At 39.0% G+C, this 19,892-nt stretch overlaps 1 protein-coding gene and 1 pseudogene across 22 annotated transcripts in view; one reads left to right on the top strand and one right to left on the bottom strand.

Annotated features, from left to right (window-relative positions):
• Positions 1 to 19,892, top strand: part of CHD2 (chromodomain helicase DNA binding protein 2) — a 135,195-nt gene that overhangs the window by 41,687 nt on the left and 73,616 nt on the right. For 14 of the 21 annotated variants that reach the window (XM_082449054.1, XM_082449056.1, XM_082449055.1 and 11 more), the window contains 11 exons: positions 2,420 to 2,482; positions 4,074 to 4,181; positions 6,557 to 6,697; positions 7,961 to 8,094; positions 9,312 to 9,537; positions 10,855 to 10,955; positions 12,110 to 12,154; positions 12,328 to 12,506; positions 14,463 to 14,587; positions 17,512 to 17,728; positions 19,632 to 19,721. In XM_082449054.1, coding sequence (XP_082305180.1) covers positions 2,420 to 2,482; positions 4,074 to 4,181; positions 6,557 to 6,697; positions 7,961 to 8,094; positions 9,312 to 9,537; positions 10,855 to 10,955; positions 12,110 to 12,154; positions 12,328 to 12,506; positions 14,463 to 14,587; positions 17,512 to 17,728; positions 19,632 to 19,721 — 1,429 coding nt within the window. The remainder of the gene's footprint in view (positions 1 to 2,419; positions 2,483 to 4,073; positions 4,182 to 6,556; positions 6,698 to 7,960; positions 8,095 to 9,311; positions 9,538 to 10,854; positions 10,956 to 12,109; positions 12,155 to 12,327; positions 12,507 to 14,462; positions 14,588 to 17,511; positions 17,729 to 19,631; positions 19,722 to 19,892) is intronic. The other 7 variants (XM_082449045.1, XM_082449042.1, XM_082449047.1 and 4 more) reach the window with 2 other exon arrangements.
• LOC309654678 (translation machinery-associated protein 7 pseudogene) lies at positions 8,103 to 9,300 on the bottom strand (annotated as a pseudogene). Its single transcript has one exon. The product of its transcript is annotated as a translation machinery-associated protein 7 pseudogene (transcript).

The following is a 19,892-nucleotide window of genomic DNA, read 5'->3' as shown; positions in this document are numbered from 1 at the left end:
GGGAAGTGTTTTTCTGAAACCCTGCCCTGCAGATTGTATCACAGATTTCAAAGTTTTTAAAAGGAGCCATTTTTAAACTTTTTTTTGGAATTAATTTCAAACTGTAGAAAAATTGTAAGAATAAGAGTAGTGCAAAGAATGCCTGTGTACTTTACTGAGATTTACCGTTGGTTACCATTTTTGCCCCATTTGCTTTATCGTTGTGAGTGCTCTCCTATACATTGCACACACGTTTCAGACTAAGATTCATACATCAAGGTCTTTCACCCCCAAGCACTAAGTGTGTATTTCCTAAGAATAAGGATGTTTTCTTTCATAAGCACAATACAGTTTTAACGTAAATAGATTTAACGTTGCTACAACCCCTTGGTCTAATTTATATTCCCATTTTGTCAGTCAACCCAATAATGTCTTTCATAATATTTTTCCACCCCCAGGACAGGATCCAATCTAGGGTTAAATATGTGTTAGTTGTCAGGTTTCATTAATCTAGAGCACTTTCACAGACTTTCTTTGCTTTTATGACATTGACACTTCTGAAGGTAGAGTCTTGGAAGGGAGTAACTCCCCTTGAGTCATGTGAATTAGCATTTTAAAAGCTTAGAAGAGGAAAACATTTTTTGAATTAGTTGGCAGTGTTGAAGATTGAGGGATGGTATGTAAGAATCTAGATTTCTAGTTTTTGAGAAAAGCTGTCAATGCTGCCCCATATAACACTGGTCTTTGTAACCTTTGGAGAGGCCGTGAGTTCTCCATTTGACCCCATTTACAGTCCTTACCTGGCCCCAGCGGGTATTTGAGATTGTAACCCCTGACTTAAAGTCATACAAACAAAATTTTGCGTTTTGCTTCACCCACTCATGCTGTTTTGATCATTGAACCCTTTTTTATGCAGTCCCTATGAATGTTACCCTAATTTGTGAAATGTTGTGTGGGATTTCTCCTGACTCGAGACGGTCCCAGTAGTGCTTAACCCCACTGGACAGTGGTTCCAAAACCCTCTCTCCCAACTGGAATTTAAAAAAGTATTTCAGCTGTAATCATTTGAAGCTATTCTCCTGGGATTATAGTTATTTCTCCCTTTCCACTGCTTTGAATTGAAAGTCTGTCACAGTCCTGTGACAGTGGAAGAGAATCCTCGTTAGCCCCAGATTTCCCCTCTTCACTGGGACTTGCTACTGAAAGGCATTCTCTTTGGGAAAATCTACTGAAAATCAGTGAAGTTAAAGCAACTCTTTCCCTCTTTGCCTTACCTGCCTTCTAAAGTGGAGGAGAAAGGAGTTCCCTTCTTTGAGCTCTTAGAGACAGTTAATAGGAAGCCTCAGTGGCTCTTGACCAGAGTTTAGGTCCATTTTATTTAAAAATGGCTTTTGTTCCTTCCCTCCTTCATAGTTCAGATTTGATTTGTGTCCTACCAACCACCTTTTCTTAGTAAAGGAAGAAAACTATACCCAGTTAACTTGCATTCTGACTTTTTCCTATCTATTTATATTGCCTTGAGGCCTCAGTGGCCAAATCTTGATATTTTTCTCCCCAGTTCCCAAAATTTTGGCAAAAATTCCATTGATTCCCTTTTAGGGAATCCCATTGATGGCCTCTTAGAGCTGGATCTGGCAATTCAAGTCTCCCTTAATGTATGAAAAATATTTTAATCACAATCTCATATTTTAGACTTCTCTTCCTTGTAGCCCAGCATATAACGTACGACTTAGTCAGGGAGTCTCCCTCATAAAATTTGCATTATATGAGAAGCTAGCAAACTAGAAGTGGACATCGGTTTCACCTGTTGGAGAGCCAGGGTTGGGCAGTAATCTTTTTGTAATTGATTGCCCTTTTCACCCCTTATACAGAATGACTTAGTATTGCTGGTTGTAACTTACTTTTTTCCCCCCCTCTATTCTGGAAAATTAAAATGAAATTTGAAGTAATCCAGCCAATTTCAAATACGCATACATAAAACTCATTTAGATCTTTTAGCCTCTGATTGTTCAGATCCTCCCAGAATGTGTAAGCCTGGCTTTAATGTTTGCAGATTCTATGGTCCTCAGTAGGTTATGGTTGAGAGTAGCAGGGCTGGGGATTTGACATGTACCAAACAGCTTGTTCTCCCTGGGCTTGAGTTTCCCCCTACCTGGGAAGAGGCCTTTGGACCAGACGATTTGCTAATTTTTTGTACATTCTTACATTGGGAGATTCTAAGTCCTCCTGGTTGTCTGTAAGTCTACAAATCTGCAGTTTAACTGGAAAACTAGACTCAACATCCATTCTCTCAGTGTTTACTGCCAGTTTAGTCTCCTAAAGTTATGGAAGTGGACCTTATTAGCTACCCCGATATAGATTCTCTATTTCTGGCAGAGTTATGTAAATTACAAATAATACTTGACTGTGGATCTTTCTCATCTGATCTGCTCTCCCTTAGGTCTTACGTGCATGTTCTTTCAAGCTTGTTTCCTGTGAAACCACTTCTCTCCAGTTTGACTGTGTGAGTTCCTTCTAAAGGGTAAACTGTTCTGGACTTGGCCCGAGGGAGACTGTAGCCTTAGGTGCCAATCTCCCAATTGCTGGACATCTTCCTTTTTTCCTTCCTGGCCGTCACCATCTATTCCTTGGATTCCTTAGCAGACATTTATTGTATGAGGCTCTAGGCAAGGAGAATAAAGCAGGTGCCCAGAGTATAGTTTGCTTTAAAGAGAGAGTGAAGGGTATTAGGTGACAATAGTAGGACTTAATATCTTACCAGTCTGCTTCCAAAAGCATCCTACCTGTCTGACAGTCTGATAGGACTCATTCTTTAATTATTTCTTTATTTAACAAAGATGTATCTGCATTTGCCTGCCTTTGTGCTAAGCTCTGGTACAAGGATACCCTGCCCACGTAGAGTGACCTACTATTAGGTAAATGGATATGAAATGGTAGTGCCAGTAGAACTTGAGTAATGTACGTGGAAGTGCTCCACTGCCTTTTCATGGAAGGCTTGAAAAACATTTTTTCCCGTAATGTTTCCACTAATTGAAGTGTAGGGTGGCTCCTGGACCTTTTAGGATGGTTCTTCCACTATTACTTTGACTTACTCTCCCATGAAGAATATTATTTGACTTTGCAACTTGGCAAGGGTTGTCTTTAGCATAACCTCATTTTCTATACACAGACCCAGAGGCACAATGGTAATTGTTTTGTTTAGAGAGAACCCCAGGTTCTTGCCTATTAAGTTTTTTTTTTACCTCTAGATATTTCATGCCCAGTAGCTATTATATATGCTCCTTCCTTCTTCCCTGCAGGTGAGAAATGAGCTGAGTTTATGTGATGTCTTGTTTGGTATTCAAGTAAACTTCAAAAACTGGGGATAGTAGGGCACCTATAGGGTATGGCTCTCCCAAGTCTTCTACGATCTCGAGGAGCAAAAGAACACCTACTGTATTTAATAATTATTAAAAGCTACTTCATTAGTTGAACAGGTTATTTAGTAGGTGGTAGGTTTATCACTGAAAAATAATTTTGGGGATTGTTTTCTCAGTATATTCTAAAGATGTTAAAGTTAACTAGTATAGTAGTTCTCAAGTCTCTCACTAGTATCAGCATCATCTGAATTTGTTAACATTCAAATTTTTAGGCCTCACATTACACCTACTGAATCAGAAACTGGCTGTGGCCCCAAAATCTCTTTTAATAAGCCCTTGAGGTATTTCTGATCCATGCTAAAATTGGAGAACCTCTGATCTAGTATATATTATGGCTTCAATCTGGTCAATGATAGTAGTAAATAAAAATAGAATATTAGAGATTTAGCAGCATTTTTTTTTTCAGAACAAATGGTTTAAAAAATAACAGCCTTAGCTTCCATTTTCATTTATTTTTGATACCAGATATAAAATAGGAATAGATATTACACAGCCCAGGAAGGAACACAACCAAAATTTAAATGGAGCTAGAACAAATATTTTAGCATAATATCTAAAATATACATGTTCTGCCTTTTTGGCTAATCAGATTGTCAGATTTGTCAGATTCTTCAAGCTAAACAATCTTGAAGAATTCTTTCAGAAAAAAAAATTTTGCTTTGCTTTTGATCACAGAGAAAAATGGAAACGGGAGCCCTCAGAAGATGAACAGGAACAAGGCACCAGTGCAGAGAGCGAACCAGAGCAAAAAAAAGTGAAAGCCAGAAGACCTGTCCCCAGAAGGTGCAGTGTTTGCTTGAACGTCTCTGCTTCTGGTCGAGCTTAGTTTGTGTTAGATGGAGAAGGACGGCGTAGCGCTAGCCCGAGGGCCTTAATTGATGGGGTGCAGTGTGTTGTGATTCCGGATTTTGAATGCCTGGTTAACTTCTTGCCAGCCTGCATCATTAGCAAGTAATTAGAGGACTGAGCTACTTATGTTGATTTTGTGTGTTTGCAGATTTTGTGTGTTTGCACGGCGCGTAGTTCAGAGCGGATCTTACTGCTCATACTCCAGGCAGACTAGTTACGAGGAGCGGATGTGTCTTCCACTCTTAAAGAAAGCTCCCTGTGTATTTAACTTGTGTACACGTTTTTTTTGGGAGAACTAATTGTTAAGTTTAATTGGCGGGTTCAAAGCATACTTTACTGTTTATTATCCTGTTCTCATAATCTTTATGACGTTAAGCAGAGAAGCTGTGCAGAGAAGGAAGCAGGTGGAGATGAGAGGAAACTGGTAATTTTTGATCAGACATACGGCATTGAAAGATACTGGTGGTGGGGAACGGAAAGCAGGAGGCAGAGAGGCCCCAGGAAAATTTACCTCCTTGCAGTATTGCTTAGGATGCGTTTGGCAGATGTTGACTTTGGTCCAGATCCCACTCACCACCTATTTTTGTATGGCCTGCGAACTCAATATAGCTTTTATAGGTGAACATTTGTAGTTTGGTGATGGGGAACACTAAATTTGAACCCTAGTGAAGTGAAATGTTATCCCTTCAAAAAGAATTCTGTTCTTCTCGTTAGTAGATGTTGTATCACACAAAAAAGTACTCAATGATTATTATTTTATTTTGACTTTCGTCAATAAAATATTGGTTAAAGTTTATTTTCTCTTGTTATGTAAGTACCTATGTAGTGGCCTCAACTTTGCCTCTTGTCTGAGAAAGTAAAAAATACTTATCCTCTGGCCATTTACAGCAAACCTGTGTCTATCCCTGGCTTAGGACGTTGTACCTGACCCCTCACTCACCTCCCACCCCAGCAGGGAAATTCATCAATGAGTTTTGTCTCCTTTCTTCTCAGTTTCAGTTCTCAGGGCTGGAATCCACTCCAGTTCTGTCTTCTAGATTTTACCCATCATTTACTGAATCTCTGATCATCTGTCTGTGTAGTGTTGGTTGTGGCAGGTATGAGAGAAACAGGTGACTATGATTGTGAGTTTCCGTCTCCCTCTTTCTCCTTTCACCTTTTTACCACTGATGGAGAACTTGGGGATTTCCTTTTGAGAGCTCCTAGTCTGTGGCTCTCAGTCCTGGCTGCAGGGGAGTCACTAGAGGGGCCACCTCCTCAGCCCGTTCCATTGGTCTGTGGCAGGGCACAGTCTCTCAGGTAGGCTTCCTGGTATATTTTATGTACATAGGAGAAAAATATATGTGTATTTATTTCTTGTCCTTTACTTCCTTTATACAGATGATAGCATTCCATGCATCTTTTTCTGCATTTTTCTTTCATTATCTTGGAAATCTTTCCTTATCAATGCACAGAAAACTCCCTTTTTTCTTATGGTTGCGTAGTATTCTGTTTATTGAACTAGTTCCCAGTTGGTGAATGTTTAGTTTTTCTAATCTTTTGTTATTGCAAATACCACAGTGAATACCGTACTGTGCCTGTATCAGTCTATATCTGTAAAGTCAATTCCCAGAAATAAAATTGTAATTTTGATAGATATTTCCAAATTGCCCACCAAAGAGCTGCCATCAGCAACGTGCTGCATGTGTATTTTTATGTCAGGTGATCCTGAGGAACAGTTGAGAACCGTTGCCTCAGAACCCACAGTACAGTTGTCCCTTCGTCCCCTGCGGGGAATTGGTTCCAGGACCCTTGTAGATACCGGAATCTGCAGATGCTCAAGTCGCTTCCTTATGTAAAGTGCTGTAGTATTTTCGTATAATCTATGCATCTCCTTCCGTATACTTTTAATCATCTGTTGATTACTTATAATACCTAATACAATGTAAATGCTATGTAAATAGCTGCTAATGCTCAGCAAATTCAAATTTTACATTTTGGAACTTTGTGGAATTTTTTTTTGTAAATACATTTTTGATCCATGGTTGGTTGAATATGCGGATGTGGAACCTGCAGATACAGAGGGCTGACTGTATTCCTATAAATGACTGAAGGGTATCAGCAGTAGAATCACTTTCATGTTTCTAGTGAAGCAGATCTCTAGTGAATTAGAATCTCAGGGAATGGGACCTGGGAATATTCATGTCTAACATTCCCCTGGTTAATCCCTATATATGAACCCTGCTCTGGGAAATAACAATTATATAGATTTGAAGTAGACAGCAGATGATAAAGTAAGGACTTTGCCTTTTTTTCTTTTCTCATTTTAGAGCAATGCCCAAACCTCGTGTTAAAAAGCAACCTAAGGCTCAGCGTGGAAAGAGGAAAAAGCAAGATTCTTCTGATGATGAGGATGAAGATGATGAAGCTCCCAAAAGGCAGACTCGCCGCAGAGCGGCTAAAAATGTTAGGTAGGTGATGCCCCAGAAGGTTTTCATTAGTGTGAAGGGAAGGTGATAGTGTAGTTGGCTAGAGCTTGGTTCTGGTGAGTCCAGGATTAGGCATTTGATAGGTAAAAATAATGACCTGTGTCTTGAGGTTGTATTCGGAAATCTGGTCACGGTTCTTGCAAAAAGAATGGTTCTGGCCAATAGGAATATGGAAAGAATAGTGATAACTCATTTCAAGCCTTCATTCCTATGAAGAGAACTGCTTTATTTCAAGTTCATATTTCGTTGAGGTGGTAGTGATGTTATCTTCATTTCATAACATCCTTTTTTAGGAAGGACATTAGGATTGTATTTTCACTTTTGAATTGCTCTTTGAATCAGACAAATTCTTTTAAGTTTCAGCTTATGTATTGTTATTTGGATATAATAATCTTATCAAGCTTACGATACACTATGAAGCATTAATAGAAAATGAAGTAAAGGAATAGAATATACAAACATAAATATTTTACTTTATATGAATCAAAGGGTATTTAATTTCCTTTTAGAGGATATGCAGGTTTCTTTTGGTCTACTTAAAGATGGTGAAGCTGAGTCCTGGAGTTATTAATAACCTGTTCAGTGTATCCAGTTAATACTTTGAAAGCTGGGACTAGGTTTTGAGTATGTTAATGTGTAGCTTAGCACTTTTTCCTCCTATAGCTGTACTGCATCCAGAATTGTGTTTTTCTCTTCTGTAACTCCCAAACCATTTGTTGTTAATATATGGCAGAAGGTTACATTTTAATATTTTATTACCAGGAAGTATGCTCAGTAACTTGAGAATACTTAAATTTCATATTCTTGTTATTGGGAGACAAAATGCAGGGTCGATATATTCAATCTTAGACCTACTTATCTAATGGAATACTAGTAATTTTTTTCATTTATCATGCATTTTCTTTCTTTGTAGTTGTTTCCTTGTTTATACATAGTAATGATCTCATTAAAAAATGAAAACATAGTGTCTTTGTAGTAGTTTTCTATGTCTTGCTTACAGAAATCACTGTAGTCAGTTTTTATTTTGCAATATGAGTTAGCCTTCCTGCAGTTATCTGTGAACATGCATTAATACTTTAAGCAGGAAAAAAAAATGAACTTCGAGCCCACTTTATCGTGGCTGATCTGCACAACAGCATGTTGGAGCCAAAAGGGTATGGTTCCTTGTCCTAATGATATTATGTATGGTGGTGTTTGAATCTGAAAAGATAGTTTCTCATCTATGCGGCATTATTCCTCATGCAGTTATAAAGAAGACGATGACTTTGAGACTGACTCAGATGACCTCATTGAAATGACTGGAGAAGGAGTTGATGAACAGCAGGATAATAGTGAAACTATTGAAAAGGTCTTAGATTCAAGGCTGGGAAAGAAAGGAGGTATGTGAAGACAACACTTCATTCTTGCCATAGGTGGCAACAGATGTTATGGTAGGGAATCCAGATGTTTATAAACAGGAATAGAATTAAAGATCATCATTGCCTCAGGCACAAGGAACAGCTTACTTTTTGCCAGATTTCTTAATTCCACCTGTGGCCAGGGACCCTTCCCCTTGGCTTTTACCTCCTTGAGTTACTTCTGCTCCTCTTTCTGTTTCTGCTTGAATGCTTCACCTTCCTCGTCCATCTCCTCAGCCTGATTCTTGGGTTGCTTCAGTGGCTTCTTGCCACCTTTGCGGCCAGACATGACACCTGCTGCCCCTTCCCTGCCATTGGAAGCTGGCAAATTATTTTTTATATCTGCTCAGTAAGGCCCAAATTTTATGTATTCAGCTCTGAAGTGATGAATTTCAGACCATGCCTGTATTTGTTGTGAAATGTGGAAGTTTTTCTGACCCACAGAAAAACTGACCTGAGACTGTAGGGCTGTGTCGCATATGTCTTTGAGGTTTTAAAATTGAGCTGGTTAAAGATGTTTTAATATCTTAAAAACCAGTGATGCAGCAGAGATTCTTGATTATTAACATTAAGTAAATCTACCTTTAGTTACTTGTTTTTGAATCTCCTTGTGATAAGTATCAAACGGGTTAAATACATATTTGGACAGTAGTGAAGAATTTTTATATCCAAATTGAGATATCTCACAACTCAGTTTTTTGAAGTAAACTTTCCATATAGGAAATATCAATATAATACCTAATTCATTTTTCTTTGTCTTTTTTTTTTTCATCCAGCCTTACTTGAGGTTAAGAGAGTTAACAGGGAGTTTTGGGTGGATGAGTAATTGGGGAGATTTTAAATTCTCTTACCTTGTTCTTAATATTCCTGGAGAGACAGATTTGTTTTCTGAGTTAGTAGGGACCAAAACAAAAGGATATTGCTGTTCCATTTTTATTGTGTTTGGATACAGAGATTTCTTTGATTTCACCAGCAAATTTTGGAATGTTCTAAGTAGTAAAAATTGGGTTTGCATCATGAAAATATTTGAAATTGTTGATCATGTTCATTCTGTATTGTTTGTGAATTTCTGCTTATTTCAAGTCAAAGGATTTTGGTGCTTCATCCATAAAGAGACTCTTTAGACATTTGTGTATTTGGGAAGCTTTTCAATGTCTGGTTTAATATATTTTTAAAAATTTAACTGAATCCTTTTTCAGCCACTGGAGCTTCTACTACTGTATATGCAGTTGAAGCTAACGGAGACCCTAGTGGCGACTTTGAACCTGAAAAGGATGAAGGCGAAGTCCAGTACCTCATCAAGTGGAAGGGCTGGTCGTATATCCATAGCACGTGGGAGAGTGAAGAGTCCTTACAGCAGCAGAAAGTGAAGGGCCTAAAAAAACTAGAGAACTTCAAGAAGAAAGAGGATGAAATCAAGCAATGGTACATTATCCATCTTGGATAAAAAAAATACATTTGCAGCCTGGAGGAAGGGAAGGTTTTTAACTAGTCCATGGAGAACACAGCTATCTAGAAAATCAAATTTTGCCTTTAGCATCTCGTGGAGGCATCCACGATTACGTTTTATAAAACTGTGAGCTGAAGATAGTATATATTTTTGTGTATAGCCACCAAGTGTGTAGAGTTTAATAATAACTAGCTTATGGAGCATTTTTCAGACATGATCTCATTAATCCTCACAGTAATCCTACGAGATTTGTACTGTTGAACAAAATGTTTTTTGTGGGAAGAGTGAGGTACAGAGCAACTGTGTGAGAGGGCCCAGGATTGGAATTCTGGCAGCCAGAGTCCAAGGCTAACGTACTTAAGCACCTTGTTACTTTCTGTGGTTGTGCTGGGGTAGCTTGGATGTCAGGTGTTAATATTCTAGAACTCTCTGGGTTATGATATACTTTAATCTTGGTTTTACGCAGTTTACAGAAATGATGTGACAGAAATGTTCTGAAACTGTGATAGCCTGTTGTTTGTAGTTTACTTACAGCTTTGAACATGTTAGGTTGCATCTGAGACATACGTGGGGTCACAGCATACACACACCTAAACTGACGAAAAGAAGCATAAGTTCCCCCCGAAGACATATGTGTCAGTGTCATGTGATGAGGTTATTTTGTGTTAGGAATAGGGACAAATGGGTTCCAATTCCTGTTTTATTACTATGCAAAATATGCTACTTCAGTAAATCAGAGATTTTTTCTTTGAGTCAAAAACAAAAATATGTATCCCTAAGATATGGGTAGTTTGTAAAGCGATTAGAATTTTAAAAATCCTTGAAAGCTATAGCAGTATTCAATTTCAAGTTGCTGGTGTTGTGGTTTTATAAGTATGAATAACTGGTTTTCTAAAAAAGCCACATTTAATCACGCCTAAAGCCCATACATATTTGAAAAAAGGCAGGTTTTCTTGTAAATCTGGAAGAGTTTTATTGTCCTTGTCTATTAAGATATATGAATTTATCACATGAATTCATCACACAAAATAGTTATTTTTAGGTTTCTTTATTAATGGACCACATCAGAGAGAACAACTGGTATGTCCTATAAGTCTAAGGTTTTTAGTGTTTTCTGTAAGTCTTACATGTTTTTCTTAAAGTCTCTGGCCTAATTATTAGTAAAAGATTACTAAGGGACATATGAAAGTAAAGACTATGCTTCCTTTCCTACCTTGACTTTGCATTGATAGATGTATATGGATCCCCCAAATCTAATAAGTATTTATTTTTTCTGTCTGTCTTCTGTCCAGGTTAGGGAAGGTTACTCCTGAAGATGTGGAATATTTCAACTGCCAACAAGAGCTGGCCTCAGAGCTGAACAAACAGTATCAGATAGTAGAAAGAGTAATAGGTAAGTACATGGAAACTCATTTAAGCGGTGTTTGAGCTCCAGGAATAATAGAACTTTTTCTTTTGGGAGTAATGTATATATATTAAAAAAATGCGGGACTTCGCTGGTGGCACAGCGGTTAAGACTCTGCGCTCCCAATGCAGGGGGCCCGGGTTCGTTCCCTGATCAGGGAACTAGATCCAACATGCATGCCACAACTAAGGAGGCTGCCTGCCGCAACTAAGATCCAGTGCAACCAAATAAATAAATATTTTTTAAAAATGCATTTTTGTAGGTATACTTTTGGAGAATAGACAGATGCCTAGATTTATTTTGAAGGAAAGGCAAACAAGCTTTGCCGGTAGATTTGGAGATGGGGGAAAAGAGGCGGCAAGGATGGTACCAAGATTCTTGACCTGAGCAAATAGGAGACTAGAGGTACCATTTACTGAAATAGAAAGATTAAGGGAAGAGCTGCTTTTTGGAATGGAAATCAAGAGCTTATTTTGATATTTGTCAGTTTCATATACTTCTCAGTCATCTAAGTGGATAGTATTGTGAAGGCTGTAGCATATGTGAGTTTGGAGTATAGAACTCAGTCTGGGCTGGAGATTTAAATTTGAGAATATAATCCGTATGTAGATAGTATTTAAAGCCTAAGGTTTAATGAGATCATCAAGAATGTGTACGTGGTGAGAGTAGAAGTCTGAGGGCATTCTAGCTTTGGAAGTCAGGAAGAAACCAGCAGAGGAGAGTGAGAAAGGACAGCCAGTGAGATAGGGGGAGAGCCAGGAGAGGGAGGTGTGCTGGGAGCCAGATGATTCACACGGCTCGGGCAGGAGGAGGCGCTGCCAGTCAAAGAGGACTGGGACTTGATCCTTCAGCTTTGCAGCAGGCCTGGCCCTGGGGAGATGGACCCATGAGGTGGTGGGGCTACAGGCCTGATGGGGTGGCTTCAGGAGAGAGTGAGGGGACAGTATGAAGAAAACTTCCCAGGGGAGCCTTGTTGTAAAGGGGGAACAGAGAGATGGGGTAAGTGCTAGATAGGCTGCTCTTTCTTTTCTTTTTTTAAGACGTGAGATAGTAGAGTATATTTGTACTCTTATTCATAGGACCTAACATGTCACCGTTTTCTTGGTTATGGTGATAACTTACCCAGCTTTCCATTTATTTAGCTGTGAAGACGAGCAAATCTACGCTGGGTCAAACAGATTTTCCAGGTAAGCAAGACATCTTGTTTATAAATACTGTTTAGCATTTAAGAGCAGTTCATGTTTTGCAGAATATTTACAGCTTTGCCACATGGTGTTTCCTTGGTTATACATAAAACAGAATGTCACTCCTCTCCTTTAATTGACAGTTGCTGATGTGTAAATTTTTATATGTGAAATAGCTCACAGTCGGAAGCCGGCACCTTCCAACGAACCTGAATATCTATGCAAATGGATGGGACTGCCCTATTCAGAGTGCAGCTGGGAAGATGAAGCCTTGATTGGAAAGAAATTCCAGAGCTGCATCGACAGCTTCCATAGTCGGAACAACTCAAAAACCATCCCAACAAGAGAATGCAAGGTGTGGTGACTGCTGACTTTTGAGTTTTCAGGGGAAAGGTGTATTGCTACAGAGGGTTGGCCACATAGGTAGATGTTGGGAAGAGAAAATACTACAAAAGTAAGTGATAATTCCTATTTTGAAGTGAAAGAAAATGACTTAACCTTGACATCAAAGGAAAATAATTAAAACAAAAGGAGAGGATGAGTTGTATAATGGCTTTGCTGACTTCTTTAATCTTATTTACACAATTAGATATATCTAATTTGGAGATATTGTGGAGAATACTGGAAAGAATTAAAGCACTTTAAAGAGAAGTGACGGGAAAGGGGAGTGTCTGAATTCTAGGTTATAAACTAAATATATAGGCTCTTTTATTTGCTAGATTGGTTGTACAGTTCCTTTTCTTCCGTTGGAATTCATTCCCTGTGTAAATTGGTACGCTTGGGTCCTCAGTAATAAAAGTTTATGTAAGACATGGCCTCTTTCTCCAAGAGGTTGACATTCAAATTCATGGCACCAAACCTCTATCTGTGAAAAGCAGTGTGTAACTGAAGGTCAATGAGTGTGATAAAGACTATTCCAGAAGTAGGAGTCACTGAGCCACAGGGATCATTGAAGGGGTTTTAAAACGAGGAAATTGTGGTGCTTGAAGTGCCCTGTCCTTGAAGAATTGATTGGAGCTGATTAGACAGACAGAAGGGGGCCCAGGTTATTGGCCTCCCGTGAAAGATATTAAGAGAAAGATGTTCTTATAGTCAGTCAGTAGGAGGACCACCGGACCTCAGGGTAGGGTAGGAGGAGAGGGAGGTGATGTTGGCGAGTCAAAGTGTGTATGTCTTGAATGCCTTGGAGGGTATTTGGATTTTATTCTGTGGGTATTCTTAAGCCTACCCTCCTGAGCAGAGCAGCAGGCAGGAAACAGTATTTCGTTTAGAAAGTTTCATCTAACGGCCATTTGTCGGAGACCAGAGTAAGCAGTTGTTAAAGCCAGAAGGTCCCACCAGGAAGGTGTCGTAGAAGCCCACGGAGGGAGAATTAGTGTGAGGACGAGGGAAGTGGCAGCAGCTGGGGGGGTCAGATGGGAGAAGCACTGTGGGGCAGACGTGGCAGAAGTGGGCAGCCAGAGGCGTCTGATTCCATTTACTGCCAGCTGCTCACAAAGGAGGGCTGCAACTAACAATAATTACCTTATCAAATATGTTATTAGGACGACACTTCTCATGATGGGGCACTATTCCAGAGAGTGCTAATCTTCAGAGAAATGCTCCCTGAAAAAGACACTATTGTGGCCAAATAACTTTGGGAAGCATTCCTGAATGAGTTTCTCCTGTAAGTTCACAGCATACACAAGAATGTTAGGCTTTGAAAAGTCATGAGCCATGAAATTTATATAACTTTTTAATCCATTGTTTCCCAAACTGATTTGGCCACAGAGTCCACATTTTGTGCACACCATAGAGACATGGCTTTACTAGACTGCCAATTCTTCACACCTCTGGAGGTGAGAGCAGCATCCTTTCCTTCAGAAAACCAAACTCACACAGTTGGGGGTTCAAGGTAGGTGGGCTGCAATTCAGAATTTACAAATGCTGTTATGGTAAAAGTTCCGCTGCATTTAGCATATACAGACTTTCCCAGAGGCATTGTTTAGAGTAAGCTAATGCCAAGATGAAAATAGGAGACTCACTGCTGTACTGTAAAGATGATGTAAAGTAAGTGCTATTTAATGATGTTCGCAAACTTACTTCAGGAAAGGAACCATAACTAAAAAATATTTTTGGATGCAATCTGGCTTTGGGAACGCAGACCACGATGCAAGAGCTCGTGGTGGGTTGGGTGTGGTTGGTGATTCAGATGTGAAATGTAAATTCTTATGCTTTGGTGTAGAGCACAGAAATCATGGCTAGCATTTTAACATAGGAACAGGAAGAAGGTTTTTTTCAAACCTGGGCTTTGTTAAATTTTGCATTTCAGGCCCTGAAGCAGAGACCACGATTTGTGGCTTTAAAGAAACAGCCGGCATATTTAGGAGGAGAGAACCTGGAGCTCCGAGATTATCAGCTAGAAGGTCTCAACTGGCTTGCTCATTCTTGGTGCAAGTAGGTAGAAAAATATGTTTGATGTTTTCTCTACTGTTTCTGGCTTTTAAAAACTGTTAGGTGTAAAGAATTACTTCCTTTTCTTGTACATGATCGAAATAAAAAAATTATGTGATTGAGAGAAGCCACTTCTGGGAGTTTTTATGTATGTATAATTACCAATTTAGTCTGAAGTAAAAAGTACTTTGTTATTTAGTTATTTGGGGGTTAATTTCTCATAGCCAGAGACCTATGTCTTACTATGTTATTTATGAGTATAAATAGCAAGGTAATTCGCCCAGATCTTTAGTGGGGAAGGAGTTATTCTCAGAAGAAAGAAGAAAATGTCTTTTTTCCATTCAGTTGTCTTTCTGAGCCAGGGAAACCTTTAATTTTACATAGTGGTGCTGAAGAGTAATGTGACCGCCCCCCCCAACACCCCCGATTGCTGTGCAGGCCATCCCTTGTAGAGAAAGTTCTCTGACGGTTGGACTTGTGAAATTATCCTTTACCTTTTTGTAACAAGATCACCATAGTCTTGGAAAAAAAGAAGAAAGAGAGATAAGACAACGAGGTTTTAAAGGTACTTTGAGGCTGTACTCATAAATTTCATTCACCAAATTCAATTGCAAATTCAAGTAGTCCCTAATTACTATGTATTAGGGACTTAGGTAGTCCTGGAGAATTTTTTTTTAAAGATTTTATTATTTATTTATTTTTGGCTGCGTTGGGGCTTAGTTGCGGCACGTGGGATCTCTGTTGAGGCATGTGGGATCTTGCATTGCGGCGTGCGGGCTCTTCGTTGTGGTGTGCGGGCTTCTCTCTAGTTGTGGCATGCGGGTTTTCCCTTCTCTAGTTGTGGCGCGTGGGCTCTGTGGTTTTGGTGCACGGATTCCAGACCACGCGGGCTCTATAGTTTGCAGCACGCGGGCTCTAATTGAGGTGCGTGAGCTCAGTAGTTGTGGCGCGCGGGTTGCCCCGAGGCATGTTGGATCTTAGTTCCCTGACTAGGGATCGAACCCAAGTCCCCTGCATTGTAAGGCGGATTCTTTACCACGAGACCACCAGGGAAGTCCCAGGCCTTGAGAATTTAATAGTGAACCAAGACAAGACAGGATTTCCCTGTCTTCATGGAACATACAGTGTGAGAAGTACCTTTAATGTCTGTCTCCAAATTCCTTCCCCTACATGTAAACTCTTAATTTCTTCAGTGTTTTATGGCAAAGCAAGAATTCTTATTTCAGAATTAGACTACAGCCTGAAAACAAAAACATGCCAGCTTCTTTTCTCAATGCCGAAAAGATGGTTTTTAAGTTACAGAGGTGCATTTACAATGACTTTCCCAGTTGAACCATGTACTACTCATTGTCTTGTAAAAATTTATGTAATATTTAACATTCAATATGAGAATCAGAGATCTTGAGGAGATTCAATTTCTGTGACTGAGAACGGAGGTCTGATGTTCGTAATTCCTTGAAAATTATTTTTGTTTCGGAGAATAGTGAGACCTGATCTTCCTAAAGGACGGTTATAAGCTAGGTGCAGCCTTAAGGAGTTGTGTAACTAACCCTTTTGTTTTATAGTTGAGGGCTCTTAGGAGCCCTTGTCCAAAGTCACACCATGTAGAGTCCTGAGCCAGCATTTTCTACTTTAAACTGGCTAATTCAGAATCAGCTGAAAAGGGCCCAGGCAGCTACTAGGCCCTGGTCATGGGAACTTTGCGTTAAGTAACATGCTGTTTTGGTCTAGTGCCAGAAAAGCAGGCAAATCAATCCAAACTTCCTTTCATGTGTATAAATGGACAGTGGCAGTTTGCTAGGGAGAGGAAATGTTGGAGAAAATTAACCCTGTTTCCTCCCCAGTGGTGTGACAAGGTGAGAGAAATATGAGGAAAATTACTCAAAGGAATCTCTTCTTGGTGAATTAAATGTCTTGTTTTTCTAATAGATTAAGTTGTCTTTAACTTGAATATTGGTTTTAGTTCTCTCCGGTCCACTGATTAAGCATGTATTATATATGTGTAAACCTCCCATGGCCTGATTTTCCAGAACCTTTTAATATTTTCAAACTTATGGCATACACGCAGTCCTGGTTTCCTGCCAAATGGGCTCTTTTCTATTTCTGGAACATACTTTCCTAACTCTGGCTATTTCTTTCAGTTTAAATTAACTTAATTTACTTAAAGGTTTTTTTTTTAATATCTTTACAATCCTTTTCTATTAGCATCCTGTTGAAATCCTGCCTTCTGCCTGTCTCCTAGAGCCTTGTTTCTCAAAGTGTGGTCCAAGCCATATACCCATAGCACAATATCCAGAAGTACTTGTTAAGCAATACAGATTCTTGAGCCCTTCCGCAGATACTCTGATTCAGTAGGTCTGGGGTGGGATTCAGAGATCTGATCTGCAGCCTACCCCTGCTGTAGAGTAGTGTATTTAAAACAAGCTCTGTGTACCTGCAGCATGTAGGTCTAGGGAGTAGTGTATGTAGCATTAAACAACCCAGTGGCCTGCAGTGGAATGGGTGGGCACTTTGAACAAAGGCACATGACTGTCAGCCTGTAGGGTTCATCAGCAGTGGGGATAGCCCATCTGCCCTTGCTTTCTGTACTGATGGAACCCAAGGTCATGTGCTTGCATACACCAATATAACAAAACCTGCCTTCTCTGTTACAGGGGATAGATGTAAAAGACCAAAATGCAAGATAAAGAACATATAGTCTCAATAGGCTCTTGTAGTAATCCAAACCTTGATTATACTTAGATTACTTGTTACTCTACTGTCTTAATGTAGGAGAGTTAATTGCAGAGGAGAGGAAAGACATTAGAGGCTCACAACCCATGTCTTGCTTGGTGACATTGTGAGGCATCGATGCCTTTGCTGTTTGTGCACATACTGTTTTTTTGTGAACTAATGATCTTTTTGTTTTTATCTTTTTCTTTCTGCAGAAGTAACAGTGTAATCCTTGCTGATGAAATGGGCCTAGGAAAGACCATCCAGACCATATCATTCCTCTCCTACCTGTTCCACCAACACCAGCTGTATGGCCCCTTTCTTATAGTCGTCCCTTTATCCACCCTCACCTCATGGCAGAGGGAGTTTGAAATCTGGGCACCAGAGATTAACGTAGTGGTTTACATAGGTGACCTGATGAGCAGAAATACGGTGTGTAAACAAAAAGAATTGGGATAGAATCTGTGTTATAAATGTATTTTTGGAAATTGACCTAAAGCCATTATAGTCTTTAGTAAAATTGTGATTCTGACACGGTGCTATGCCCCTGATATTGGGAGACAGATGTATCACAAAAATACAATTCAGATAGTCTTAAAAACATATGCTTACTTTGTGAAGAACAGCAACAGCAGTACTTGAATGGGAATCTCTCTTAGTTGGATTGCAGTATTAAGTTTTTCTTCTTTCTTTCCCCTGTGCTTTCAAGACCACTTTATTTATAAAGGATTATAAGATAGAGTTAATGCCTTGTGGAATGTTAATATTATTTTTGCTATTTGAGCAGAGAGATATTACTGAAAATAATTGAGTTCTTAGAGTTTGTTTCCTAACCTTTTAAAATAGTGAGGTGGCATAACTTACAAGAAAGGAATAAAAGGACAGTGAGCCATTTCAGAGCTGCAGAAATGAGAATTATCTGTCTGATATCAAAGTTAACTTGAGCATCAGGAACTTAGAACACATGGGCTTAAGTTTGTCTTTGTTTGGCAAATCTTTTCTTGATAACAACTTTTTTTAAGGTACTTACTATGTGCCAGGCCCTGTGCTGGGTGCTTTATGCATATTACCTATAATCCTTATGATAGTCTTCAAAGTAGATGATATTCTTTCCAATCTACTGTTGAAGAAATTGACTCAGAGAGTTTAACACTTGTCCCCAGGCCAGCTGGAATGTGGCAGAGCTGGGACTGGGACAAAGACACGTCTGGTCCCAGACCTTTGCTTTTTCCCACTGTGTGTATGTTGGAATAAACTGTTTCTAGGGGATTGCTTATATATAATAAGAGCAAGCCATCAGGAATCCTCAACCTTTGAGAGAGATGTTACAACCATATATTACTATGCTAATGCAAATTCATTTTTATTAAATATTTTCATTAAAATTTTCTAACCTAAACTCTGGCAGACTTCATTGCTCTAATTTTGAGTTTCTAAGTCTATAGTAGTTCTTAAGTTTGTTAATCCATTCGTTAACCATTAAAAAAGAAGTTCTAGATTATGCAGAATTGCTTCAAGCACTACTGCATTGAAAGGTGAAGACAAAGAAAGTGAACCCTAAAAAACTGTGGAATCAGGGACATTTTCTTTTCTTTCCAGTACTCCTTTTCTTTGTTCTTCTTCCCACTTCATGGTGATGCCCTGCAGCTCTCCTTGACTTGTCCTCCGGTTCTTAACTTGACAACCAAACTGTGGGAACTCTGTCATGGACCATTGTGCTTGCTGGGTGTCCAGTTAAATACATTATATTATACTTCAGTATGAATGTGTTAGTTTTTGTTTTCCTTTGCACTGACGTTATTTTCATTCATATTAAATTGTATTTTCATCCTGTAAGCCTCCCTTTCTTTTTTCTTGGGGGCTACACCTTTCTGCTGTATGATTAATGAAATTTCTGACCAAGCCAGAGGTTGGAATTTGTTTTATTTACTAGTAAAACTATGCCCTACCCAAAGAATGATCAAATTGTATTTCCTTAAGAAAGTTCTCATTCTGGGAGATCCCTAGATAAGTTCAAGTTACCAGGGTTTAATTGCTGATGAAATGCATTTTTGTGGTCAAATATATGGGGGGTGGAGGGGGGCAGAGGGAGATGACAATTTATTTGAATTCTGGCAATAAAGTTTTTGCTGCTCCACAATAGATCTTTTAATTCTAACTCATATTGCTGTATACTTTGGTTGCTTAGGTCAGTTTAGAATGTATAAGGTATTCATTAAATTCTGATCAGATTTATTTTTTATTTGGTATATTTATTGCATCTGTCATAAGACCTGCTGGTGATATAGAAAGGTAAAGGTAGAAATTGTATCTTAATGATCGTTTTCTCTTACAGATACGAGAATATGAATGGATTCACTGTCAGACCAAAAGGCTGAAGTTCAATGCACTTATAACAACATATGAGATCCTCTTAAAAGATAAGGTGTGTAATTGGTAACCAAAAGGCTAAATTTTGGAGTGTGACTTGTCCAAATGATGGGGTCTTTGCCTCCCCCTTGCCATGTTACTTTTCTTTTTTTATTTAAAAAAGCAAACAAATGAACAAACAAACAAAAAAATCCATGAAGAATATTAAGGTTATTAAAAAATAAAC

Source organism: Balaenoptera physalus (assembly GCF_965194825.1).
Source record: "Balaenoptera physalus genome assembly, chromosome: 2".
Lineage (NCBI taxonomy): Eukaryota > Metazoa > Chordata > Mammalia > Artiodactyla > Balaenopteridae > Balaenoptera > Balaenoptera physalus.
This window is presented reverse-complemented; position numbering and strand designations above follow the sequence as displayed.